The sequence below is a fragment of the Narcine bancroftii genome, chromosome 1 (assembly GCF_036971445.1).
Source record: "Narcine bancroftii isolate sNarBan1 chromosome 1, sNarBan1.hap1, whole genome shotgun sequence".
Lineage (NCBI taxonomy): Eukaryota > Metazoa > Chordata > Chondrichthyes > Torpediniformes > Narcinidae > Narcine > Narcine bancroftii.
In genome coordinates, this window is record NC_091469.1 from 453,038,949 (window position 1) to 453,051,691 (window position 12,743).

At 39.2% G+C, this 12,743-nt stretch overlaps 1 protein-coding gene across 9 annotated transcripts in view; it reads left to right on the top strand.

Annotated features, from left to right (window-relative positions):
• The window catches only part of LOC138751791 (rho GTPase-activating protein 21-like), a 228,084-nt gene that overhangs the window by 206,623 nt on the left and 8,718 nt on the right, over positions 1–12,743 (top strand). For 5 of the 9 annotated variants that reach the window (XM_069914578.1, XM_069914582.1, XM_069914577.1 and 2 more), the window contains 3 exons: positions 88–129; positions 1,963–2,068; positions 4,422–4,453. In XM_069914578.1, the coding sequence (XP_069770679.1) occupies positions 88–129; positions 1,963–2,068; positions 4,422–4,453 (180 nt within the window). Of the gene's footprint in view, positions 1–87; positions 130–1,962; positions 2,069–4,421; positions 4,454–11,913; positions 12,054–12,743 lie in introns of those variants that run through there. The other 4 variants (XM_069914584.1, XM_069914583.1, XM_069914581.1 and 1 more) reach the window with 3 other exon arrangements.

Consider the following 12,743-nt stretch of genomic DNA (forward strand, 5'->3'; position numbering starts at 1 on the left):
GATAGCTGTTAGAATTATTAATTTGCCAGTGATTGTTTTATTTGTCAAATAAATTGTTACAACCATTGTTTTCATTGCATTTTCCAGTATGACTGGTTTTTCACAGGAGAAGGTGATGAAAGTGCAACCGTAAGTAAAAATAGTTTCAGAACATACTTAGAGATGTCCGACAGACCAAACTGAAAATGATGTCAAACTGATTCAATATCCTTATGATAATATTGATGGTTTCAGTAATCCTCCAAGTTATTTTTGGGTAAACAGCTTTTTGACATCAATTTAATTTCTAATAGTCGTTAATTCTTAATGTATTTATTATTCATATAAATTCCAAAGAAAGATATTAAATTTTTATATAAAAATGCACTTTCACTGCCTGCACCCACAAGGTATTTTTTTTCTCTCGTGAAATTTGCTGATCTCTTATTGTGCAAATTAGATAAGCTTAAATCAATGATCTGAAAGTAGAAGATAGGATGAAGTACATTGATGCACTTTGTTAAAATAATTGCACCTAAAATGCTTGAAATTCCTTTTGAACGTAAAGAAACGGCTCAGTTCTCTCTGTTGCCATTTGTGGTTTTTGAGGTTCAGAAAAGTATTATTATAGAAGACTATTAATATACTGACTCTTCCAGCTGATGCATTCTTTGGAATACTGATTTTATGTAACATCAAGGGATGTTTTTCTTAATTTTTGATTTATGCATGATTTGTATGGAAATATACATTTGAGTAAAACTGGTCCTCGTGTGAATAAATTATATGAATTATGAAGCTCTTAAAATTTGTTTGTTTTCACTGAAAATCATGTAACCCCTCTATAATGCATCTATTAAAATCATGCTTTGGCGTTCTCCTGCCATCAGTATAATGATATATATGGTGCTTCACTGTGAGAGAAAAGTAAGCTTTTTGTTTAAAACAGACTGTCACTATTTTGGAAGAATTCAGTTCATGCTTGCAATGTTTTAGCATTCTCTATTTTTTTTGTAACTGATTCTATTTCTAAATTCTGAATTAGGTATAGAAAAACCCTCAAATTTGGAGGAAGCAGAGGGAGGGGAATTTCCTATTGGACCCTGTGAATTTTATCAGTTTTGTTTCAGAAAATGACATGCACAGACTGCTGTAATTCATGAATGTTATTGCAGGAATATAGACCATTCAATATCTAGAGGTTAATGGAGATTTAAAAACAAAATGAAACTTGATTGTCAAGGTGCCTCAGTTCTTAACATGGAGGCAAAGTAAGTAGCACCTTTTTTTAAAGTGTGCATTTGTACTGCTACTGTGATTCCATATCCAGCATTGAGTTTAGAGAGATTCTCAATTATACTTCCACTGTAAATCTCACCTGATGGCTAGTTTTAAGCCTATAGTGACAGAGCAGTTACCATCTCATAAGCCAACAATTTAGAGATCTGGGTTCAGATATCATCATCAGGGTAAAAGTGGAATTTAAAATTCACTCTTTTTTAATAAAAAGTCTATTAATTGGTAAAGATCATCACAGAACTGCTGGATTGTTAAGAAAAGCCATTGGGTTCACTGATGTCCTTCAGAGGTAGCAAATGCTGTAATCTTTGAAATGGAGTTCAAATATATGATAAAAATTTGCACAAAAAGGCAAGTAGCTGTAATTGGCTGTGTGTTCTTGTGTATTTCAAATCTGATGTTTTGGTTCCGTACTAATGCAGCAAAGGAGTCCTCTTGTTTTCTCCGAAGGGAACTTGGTATAGTATTTAAAGTATTCACTCAAAGAATAGCTTCTGTGCTTAAAGCAGGCAAACTCCTTTTTTTAAAGACCCTGATTCGGACATTTCATTGATAATGCTAGGTGATTCATTCTTGCCACACTGGAGAATGTAAAAGTCTATTGTTCATTTAGACGAGTTACTGGTGTATTTTTTTTAGTAAAAGACAAACAACTTTCTGATCTTCTTACTCTTGTGAATGTAGACACCAGTCCAGGAAGAAAGCACAGTTGATACACAGCCAGTGCCAAACATAGATCATTTGCTAACCAACATTGGGAGAACAGGAACTACTCCGGGAGATGTTTCAGGTAACTGCCTGAACAAGACACTGCAGAGTTCGGTAACAGACAGTGTCATTGTTACTGACCAACTTCCTACAGAAGTAGACAATTCAAGGTTGAAATGCTTGTATTTGCCCATTCAAAACTGCAAATACTTGTAGGGGAAATTTGCTACCTACGTATGTGAAACAATTATAATAACCTCAAATTATGTGCGTAAGTGTTCAGAGGTGTCTTGTTTTTGATTATCAATGATTATAAGTTAAAAAGGCAAGTGGTTTTGAAAACATTGTGGTATATAGTGTGCTATGCACCTCAAGTGATAATTAACCATTAGAAAAAATGTTTAATTTTCATTATATGTGTTGGCTTGCATTTTGGTCATTGTTGCAAGATGATTTGAAAAAAAGTTTAATTTTAAGTCTGGAGAAAACTAAGGCTAGGGCCTACATGGTGGTTGTTTGAAAGTGTGTGTTGAACTTCTGTGGATCTGTGATGTGTGAATGTGTGTTATTCAAGACAGTATCACTTTTTTATCATGTACTTAGGTTGCGTTTAATTTATCTAGGCAAACGTTCAAAGTTTTTTTTTAACTTCCTTTCTCCAGCCTGTTTCAACTTAACTGAATCAAATTACACTCGTATTTTAGAGTAAACGTGATTTTATTAGGTTAACAATAATTGAGAAAGAAATGTATAACTTGGGCACTTTAAAATCAGTTGGCGTTCATTTCATTCTGTGAGATGTGCAATGTAACTTGAATGAGAAAAGTTCATCAAGTCATCATAATTTAACTGAATGTACTCAAAAGTTTTTATTAAAATAATGTGATTCACCTGAACTTTTATTATCAGGAGAATGTTTGAGAATGTATGTCTAAAGTTTTGTGACCATCTTCTATAAATTAATTGTTAATTAAAATTGCACAATAATTTGTATTTTAGTATGGTAATTTTGTGTTTATGCCGTGACATTTTATCCTCTGATCTTAATCTCAATATCATTAATTATGGTTTGGAGGGTGTTTCTGTCCATTAGTGTTGAGCTTGTCATCCTATCCTTTGTCAAACTAACCCAGCATGTCTTTTCCAAAACTTGTCAACTTTGTCACATAGCTCCTGTCTGAGTGTTAAAGGGTTTTTTTTCCAGCATTTACACATACTGATCTTGAAACAGGCGAAGTTGGAGGAGTCTATCACACTGTGATGTCACTGATGGATTCTGTGATGTCACTGATGGACAACTGGAACTGTAGGAAGAAGGAGGATTGTTGCCCTCATTGTAGCTGCCTAGTCTGCAGAAACCCCCGTTTCTTGTAAAATGGAAAATTATCGTCTGTGATGTAAATTTGCTGTTATGATTATTTTTAAAAGACCAATACTACTTTCTTAAAGTCTTTCTGCTGTTTCTTATCATTTCTGAAGCAGACCCTGAGGAGAAATAGCATGGTATGGTCTCTTAGTTTTTAATAGTCATGTAGCATAAACCATGATTCAAAAGGGGTGTGGCTGGGGGCTCAGCTCTTGGTCTGCCTTACAGACTTGCAAAGTGAATTGCAGGAGTAGTTTTAATGTAATAATAGCTTTAAAATATTGAAATATATTTTTTAAAAATTGGAATTTTGCTAGCCCCTTTCTGCCCCCCTCATAATTTTATAGCCTCAGCTGTTGCCCCATAGTAAATCTGTTTTTGCAGCTTTCATTCAACATTTCATCATGCCCTTGTCAAATTTGAAAGTCACATGCTTCTGTGTGAAGTCTGTCTTCTCAGTTGACTTTATTTGAAATAATGTCAATGTAGCTTCAGCAAACAAACTTTCTTTTTGTGTTTTGAGTTCTGTGTATTATTTGTTTTGCTCTGCAATAATTTGCCTTAATTTTTCAGAGTAACTAATTCTTGTAGAGTCTTTTAAAGTATCATCTTGCAGACGTAGGCCCCTTAGACTGATACAAACATTTGTGCAGCTATCATTCAGAAACCCGTGATGTGTTTAGAAGTGTGAATGCTTATGTTTTCATTAAGCATGTTATGAGGACTCAAAATAAAATTGGAAGAATGAGTTCTGCAAATGGAAACAAAAACAAATTGTTTCAATATGTACTAATGTTTAATTAGTGTTTGTGTTTTTTCTAAGAGAACAGGGTCCCTTTGCCATCCCTCTCATGAGCTGGTTTAACCCCAATTTCACAGCATACTTTCATGGTGGTGGCTGTCTGTGCTGCTTTTCATCTCAGTGAGCTATAACTCTCCACTCTGTGCCTTTTTTCAATTGCAGTCATACTGTTTTCTATGAATTATGATTTTGCTTCATAATTATTGTAGATGTGTTTTAAATTGCTTTAAAAAAAACAAGTACAGTTTCCTTTCTCTTCTTTTTCAGATTCAACCACTAGTGACTCAGCAAAATCTAAGGTGAGATCATAATTCCAACAAAAAAATTCTCTGAATCCATTTGTTGACCAGAGGATATAAAAGATATAAAGCATATAAAAGAAATATTGACATTTTTTAATTTTAGAATTTAGAAGGCTATCCTAAATGGTTACTGGAGTTTTAATCGTTTTACTTACCATCTTCAAAGTTTTTTTTTAATGCAGCATAACATACACAAAATATCCTGTACAAACATTTGATGAAGAATTGGATTTCTCAACTACCTTAGTAATACTTTATCCATACCCTTTCTCATCTCAAGTGCAGCCTTTCATGCCCATACCACCCCATGGGCGTGTGACTATCCGTACCTACAACTGTTCCCTACTATTCCAGTAATGCCAGAGAATTTCCAATAATCGTACTTTTTAGCCTTTCCCTCTTACTCATCATCATCTGTGATTAGACCCCTCTGGTTTATCGTCCATCTGCTATTCCTGGTATTAGCATTTGACAATAAAGCATCAGTTCCACAACAGCTATCATCGGATGAACAGAAATTTCCTTTATTGTTAGAAATGAAAAAGCCATTAGTTTAGAAATTGAATTAGGACACAATTGTGTTACTTCCCATATTTCTTTCATTAAATGGCTTTCTCAGATTTTACTCTTAATTATTTCCACCCTGATATAAAACACAAGTCTTGGACACCATGATTGACGTAAAAACACAATGCTGGAGAAACACAGCAGATCAAACAGTGCGCGTATACAGCAAAGATAGATACAGAACCAACGTTTCAGGTTTGATACCGTGATGAAGGGCTCAAGTCGGAAACGTTGGCCAAGTATCTTTATCTTTGCTAAATAAAGTACACTGATCTGCTGAGATTTTCCATCATTATATTATTACAGTATGCACCCTGATCACTGATTATTTGCTTTCCCAACCTGACCCAACTTGCCTCCCTGAGCAACCCACCACTTTCCCATCACTGTCTGCATCTCCATCAATTCCTCCACCTCTTCGTAATAACTGGAACGTAGAACAGTGCAGGTCCTTCAGCTACTCCAGAACAATCTAATCCTACCCTCCTCACACACATAAGCCTCTATTTTTTCTTACATCCATGTGCCTACCTCTGAGTCTTTCAAATGACACTATTGTGCTTGCTTCCTCCACCACCACCCCCAGCAATACATTCCATAAACTTTTGTGTAAGAATTGCCAAACTACTTTTCAAGACTACTTCCAAGCAAAATTTGACTCCATTGGACAGAAGGTGATAATTGTGGCCCAAGAACCAAGTTTTGAAAAGTATTCTATGGAGGAAGTGAGGTTTATGAAAGTATCTGTAATTCCAGATTTTAAAACATAGGTAGCTGGAAACACAAGCATTAATAGTAGATCAATTAAATCAGAGGGTGTCAGAATTGGAGGAGTGCATATCTCTGTGGATTTGCATGGATACAAGCAACAGAGAGTTTTAAAATTGAGTTATTCGAGTAGGTCAGAGAGTAAAAATGAAAAAAGTTTCTGAAATTTAAAATATAATGTGAACTATTTCTTTGATTTTCCCCACTTTAGTGAAAGTTCAGAAGTTAAATTGCAAAACTAGATTTTCAGCCAAGCACATGGACCACAGCCCCAAGTTTGGGTGGATATTTTCCAGTGATTGAGACTGATAATCAGAATGCATCCAGAGGCATCAGCTCACTTGCAGCTGTGAGAACCTTTATCATTTAATGATTGCATCTTCAATGACCGGCACAGTACAGGGCCTCGATGTTGTGCCGACCCAAATATTCCTTAAAAAAAAGTATTAAACCCTCCCTACCCTGTAACCCTCCACTTTTCCTTCATCCATGTGCCTGTCCAAGAGTCTCTTAAATGCCCCTAATGTTTCAGCCTCTGCCACCATCCCTGGCAAGGCATTCCAGGAACCAATAACTCTGCATTAAAAAAAAACAGGTATTGGCTGTCCACCCTATCTTGCATTGCACAGTCAATTTGTTTGCGTTCGTTATCTGTTTACATTTCTTTTGATTGTTTACATGTTTACGCTGTGTATAGTTAATTTTTTCACAACCAATTAGTGGTAATTCTGCCGCACCCACAGGAAAAAGGTATGTACCCACATGTATGTACTCTGACAATAAATCTGAAGAAAAAAAACAATGCCTCTTATAATCTTGTACACCTCTATTAAGTCTCCTTTCGTCCTTCTACAATCCAAAGAAAGAAATCCCAGTTCTGCTAACCTCATAAGGCGTGTCCACCACAGCTTGTCCTTGGTAGATCATTTCTTTCCCCCCCCCCCCCCCCCCCAAATTTTTAGGGGTGACCATCTCCTTGAAGTTCCTCTCTATCGCTTTCTTCAGGTTTGATTCTCAAATCGATGTTTTGATTACTTTTAATTCAATCAGTTGAAAGCACTGATTGGTCAATGTAAATTGCTTCACCCACAAGAATTTAATCTCAGCAGAAAATCATTTGCACTTGAAATTCTGTGATCTTTTGCATTATTTTGTCCATTTTTTAAAAATTACACAGAAAAATGGAACAGAAACTTGGGCCTGAATCTCAGAGCTGCAGAGTACAGAAAAGGGCCCTTTGGATAAAATTGCCCATGCTGACCCATGTGCTTGTATTTTATTGATATCTCTGTACTCCTTTCCTATCCAAGTACAAATGCCTTTAAATCTGCCTCTGTTATCTCCTCCATTACCTGAGATCCTCCAATATACCACCACACTTTTTGTGTGGAGTAGTCTAGCTCCTCGGGTCTCCTGTAAATCTCTCCCCTCTCACTGTGACTGGAGAGGGAAAGGGGTGGAGAGTTAGAGGAAAGGAGACAGAGAGAGAAAGAAAATGAGGAGTTGTCTAGCAAAAACTTGAGATTAGTTAATGCCATCCAGTTGGAGAATGCCCATATGGAATTTTAGATGTTACTCCTCCATTTTGTGGCTGGCTTTGGTTTGGCAGTGTATGAAGGCATGGACAGACATGTCAGCACAGGAGTGGGAAACTGAATTGAAATGGTTGGCCACCGGGAGATCTCTGTTATTGATGCGGACAGAGCGAAGGTGCTCAGCGAAGCGATGTCCCAGTCTGCGTCCACTCTCCGATGCAGAGAAGGCCACAGCAGGAGTACTGGATGCAGTTGATAACTCCCACAGATTCACAAGTGAAGTGTTGCTTCACTTTAGAAGGACTGTTTAGGGCCCTGAATGACGGTGAAGGAAGAAGTGTAGGCACAAGTGTGGCTCTTCCTGCAGTCACAGAGGATGGTGCCAAGGGAGCGATTGGTGGGAGGAGATGTGAACGAGGGAGTCACAGAGGAGACAATCCCTATGAAAGGCAGAGAGGGGAAGATGTGTTTGGTGGTGGGATCATGTTTTAGGTGATAGAAATATTTTGGATGCCGAGACTAGTGGAGAATTAAGTGAGGACAAGGGGGATCCTGTTTTTGTTGTGTATCATGGCAGAAAGGGCCAGGGCAGATGTACGAGAAATGAAGGAGATACATGTAAGGGCTGAATTGATGGTGAAAGAGGGAAATCATGTTTTTTGAAGAAGATCTTGGGTGATCAAAACGAAAAGATATTATTTTGGGAGCAGATACGACAGAGAGGAATTGAGAGAAAGGAATAGAATCCTTTCAGGGGGCTGGGTGTGAAGAAATGTGTTTGAGATAGTTATGTGAGTTGGTAGGTTTGTAAAAAAAAATGTCTGTAGAAAGTTTATTTCTTGAGTTAGAGATGGAGAGATCAATAAAAGAGACAGTGTTGCCGGAAATAGATCAAGTGAATTTGAAAGTTGCTGGTACACCCTCAGGCTAAAAGTTGGCAGCAAAGTGAATAAAGATGACGAGTTCATCATGGTACATGAAGCAGCACCAATGTAGTCATCAATAGAGCAGAGGAAGAGTTGAGAAGCCTTGCCTATGTAGGCCTGCAGCATGGATTGCTCCACAAAACTAGCAAAAAGGGAGGCATAGCTGGAACCCATGCAGGTGTGCATGGCTACAGTTTTGATTTGGAGGAACTGGGATGAATCAAAGGAGAAGTTATTGAGGGTGAGAACAAGTTCTGTCAGGCGGAGGAGAGTGGTGTAAAACACGAAAGTCTGCAGACAACACCGTGAATGAAGTTAAAACACAATGCTGGAGAAACTCAGCAGGTCAAGCAGTGTGCTTTATATAGTAAAGATAAATATATATAAGCAATGTTTCAGCCTTGAGTCCTTCATCAGGGTATGACAAAATGCAGGCAGGCAGGCAAACAAAATGGTTGGGGAGGACCACAGCCCCACTGGCAGGAGGTAATAGGTAGATAAGGCAAGGAGGGCACACAAGAAAACAATGGGAGGGAGATGGCTCTGTAAATGGGGAGGGAAGGCAGTGGAGTACTGGAGGAAAGAAAGCAGAGTAAATAGGAAGGGAGGGAGAACTAGAGAAGTCAATGTTAATGACATCCAGCTGGAGAGTCTGCATCCAGTCTCTCTGATGTAGAGAAGATCACAATGGGAGCATCAGATGCCGTAGATGAGTCCCACTGATACATAAGTGAAGTGTTAGTTCATTTGAAAAGTCAGGGAGGAGGTATTGGTGCAAGTGTGGCACTTCAAACGGCTGCCAAGGGGACGATGCATGGGAATGGATGAGTAGACGAGGGAGTGATGGAGGGAACATTTCCTACGGAAGGTAGAGAGGGGAAGATGTGTCTGGTAGTGGGATTGTGTTAAAATTATGGTGTGTGTTGGATGCAGGAGATGGTAGTTGAGGACAAGGAGGATCCTGTTTTTTGTCTTGTCTAGGGGGCCACTGGTTCAGACTGTTGTTAAGAAAGAATATTTCAAGCTGTTCATTTCTTTCTTAACAACAATGTTCTGTATGGGGGATGGAGGTGAAGAGAGATTTGACATTCATTGTGAAAGTGAGGCAGTTATTGAAGAGATGGAGGGCAAGTGATGTATCACAGATGTAGGATGGGAGGAGCTGGACTAGGGGAAAATACGGAGTTGAGGTAATATGATACCAGTTTGGTGTGGCAGAAGATGACAAAACAATGGGTCTACCTGGTAAATTGGGTTTGTGTATCTTGGGCAGGGATGGTAAAAGATTAAGTTGGAGGCCGTAGGAGGGAAACGACCAGAAGTGATGAGGTTAGAGATGGAATGTGAGATGGTGACTTGGATGTTCTTTGGTGGGGTCCTGGTGAAGTGGGTAAGTAAGAGGAGGTGTCTGAGAGCTGTCTGGAATCGGCAAGGTAGAGGACAGTGAGCCAGATTACAACAGCACTACCCTTGTCGCAGGTTTGATAGGTTGAGATCTGTGTGCAGAGAGTAGAGCATTCAGAGGAGGTGAGTGGTGAAATTCAGATGGTTGATATCTCTGCAGCAATCAGACATTCAGAGCAGACAGCTGGCCAGGATGCTGTGTCCAAGGGAAGGGAGAAGGCTTAAGGCAGGTGAAGGGGTCTTCAGAGGGAGGTGGAGAATCATGCCGAAAGTGGGCACAGAGACAACAGAAGAAGGGTTCGGGATCATGGTGTCCACGGAACTCATTGAGGTGTGGGTGAAGGGGGATAGTGAGGGCTCTACTAGCGATCAAGGGTTCAGTCACTAAGAGAGGAAGGTCAGAGGGGATGTTAAACACGGGGACATAGAGGAGTAAGGAGTGGTAGTGGGGGTGGGGGGGGAAATGAGCCTGTGAGATCCAGCATGGGGTACCATTGGAAGTTCCGGCCTGTAGGCGACCGAATATAGGAATTTAAGGAGTTATGAAGGAGGTGAAACAGCAGAATCTCAAGGGTAGCAATCTCTATATTGCTGCCTGTGCTGCATGCCAGTGAGGGCAGGAATAAGAAGCTAAAGTCATGTGAAAACACAGCTGAATAGTTGGTGCAGGGGGTAGGGTTTCAAATGGATCATTGGGATCTCCTCTGGTGAAGGTATGACCTGTACAAAAAGAACAATTTGCATCTGAATGGGAGGGGACTAATATCCTGGCAGGTAGGTTGGCTAGAGCTGTTGGAGAAGGTTTAAACTAGATTGACAGGGGGATGGGAACCAGAATGAAGGGTCAGTGAAAATAGGGCAGAAGATACAGAAGTAGATACGCTGTGCAGAAAGAAGGATTGGCAGTCATTAGGGCAAAGTTGCAAGTGTAAGATTAAGGTTTTAACTTGGTGTACTTTGATAACAAAAGTGAAAAGGGTGATGTTCACAGCACTGAAGGTCTTGTATTTAAATGCCCACAGTATAAGAAATTAGGTTGAAGATCTAGTAGCGCAGCTGGAAGTTGGCATGTTTGACATTGTGGCCATCACTGAGTCATGGCAGAAAGATGACCACAGCTGGGAACTAAATATCCATGTATATAGGAAGGTAGGCAGAGAGGGTTGGGTGTTCTGCTGATTAAAAATAGGTTTAAATGTTTGGTGAGAGGAGAGATTAGATTAGAAGATATAGAATCCCTGTAGGTAGAATTTTTTAAAAAACTGTAAGGGTAAAAAGACCCTGATTGGAGTTGTATACAGACCTCTAAACCATAGCTCAGATGTGGCATGCAAACTACAGAGGAAGGTAGAGAAGAAATGCACAAAGGATAATGTTACTGGCCAAAATATATGGAAAGACACACTAGAAAGGAGAACGGCAGAGCAGCAATGGCTGGAGTTTCTGAGAAATAAGTACAGGAACATTCCAAAAAAGAAGAAATATTGGAGTGGAAAATTGACACAACTGTGGCTGACAAGAGAAGGCAAAGCCAAAGAGAGGGCAGACAAAGAAGTGAAAATGAGTAGCAAGAGACAGGACTGGGAAGCTTTTGAAAGCTTACAGAAAGCAACAAGGAAGGTAATTACAAAAACATGAAATTTGAAAGAAAGCAAGAAAATAATATCAAAAAGGATACCAAAAGTTTTTTTTAGTATATTAAAAGAGTTTTTAAAAAGGTGAGAGTAGATATAGGACCGATATAAAATGACGCTGGAGAAATTGTAATAGGAAACAAGAAGATGGCAGAGGAAATGAATGAGTATTTTGCTGTGGAAGACATAAGCAGTATACCTGACTTTAAAGGGTGTTAGAAAAGACAGATGAGTGTAGTTATGATCTCCAGAGAGAAGGTGCTTCTGAAGCAGAATGGTCTAAGGGTAGATAAATCTCCTGGACCAGATGGGATGCACCCTTGGGTTCTGAAAGAAGTAGCTATAGAGATTGTGAAAGCATTGATAATAGAATCAATAGGGGTGGTTCGTGATTCGGGAGGACTGGAAAATTGCAAATTATGCTATATAAAATGTGAGGGAGGCAGCAGAAAGAAAATTAAAGAACTGTTAGCTTGATGTCGGTAGCTGGAAAGTTGTTGGAGTTGATTGTCAAGGATAAGGTTGTGGAGAACCTGGAGGTGCATTAACAAGATGGGCCAAAGTCAGCACAGTTTCCTTAAGGGAACATCTTGCCTGACAAACCTATTGCAATTTTTTTGCAGGCTCGACAAAGGAGATGCTGTGTAATATATTTGGATTTGCAAAAGGCCTTTGACAAGGTGCCAAACACAAGGATACTTACCAAGATGAGAGCCCATGGATTCTAGAGTATTGGCAGAAAACAGAGAATGTGAATAAAGGGATCCTATTGTGGTTGGCTACCAGTTATCAGTGATATTCTGCAGGGGTCAGCGTTGGGTCCACATCTTTTTACACGGTATATTAATGATTTGGATTATGGAATAAATCGCTCTCTGGCTAAGTTTATAGATGATACAAAGATAGGAAACAGAGAGGTTGCAGAGAGACTTAAATTATAGGAATTGGTAAAGAATTGGCAAAAGAAATACAAGGTAGGAAAGTGTATCGACATGGACTTTGAGAAAAGGAATAAAAGGGCAGTAGGATAGAAAGAAAATTCAGAGGTGCAAAGAGATTTGGGAGTCATGCAGATTCCCTTTAAGGTTAACCTCCATGATGAGATGGTGGTGAGGAAGGCAAATGCTTTGTTGGCATTCATATCTAGAGGAATAGGATATATAAGAGCAGGAATGTGATGCTAAAGATTTGTAATGCACTGGTGAAACCTCACTTGTTTTGGGCTCCTTATTTAAGAAAGGGTGCACTGGTATTGGAGAGTGTTTGGAGAAAATTCATAGGAATGATTCCAGAAATTAAGGGATTAGCAAATGAGGAAAGTTTGATTCCTCTTGGACTGTACTCCTTGGAGTTCAGTAGAATGAGGGAGGACCTCATGGAAGCATTTTGAATGCTGAAAGGCCTGTACAGAGTAGATGTGACCAAGTTGTTTCCCATAGTAGGGGAGTCAAGG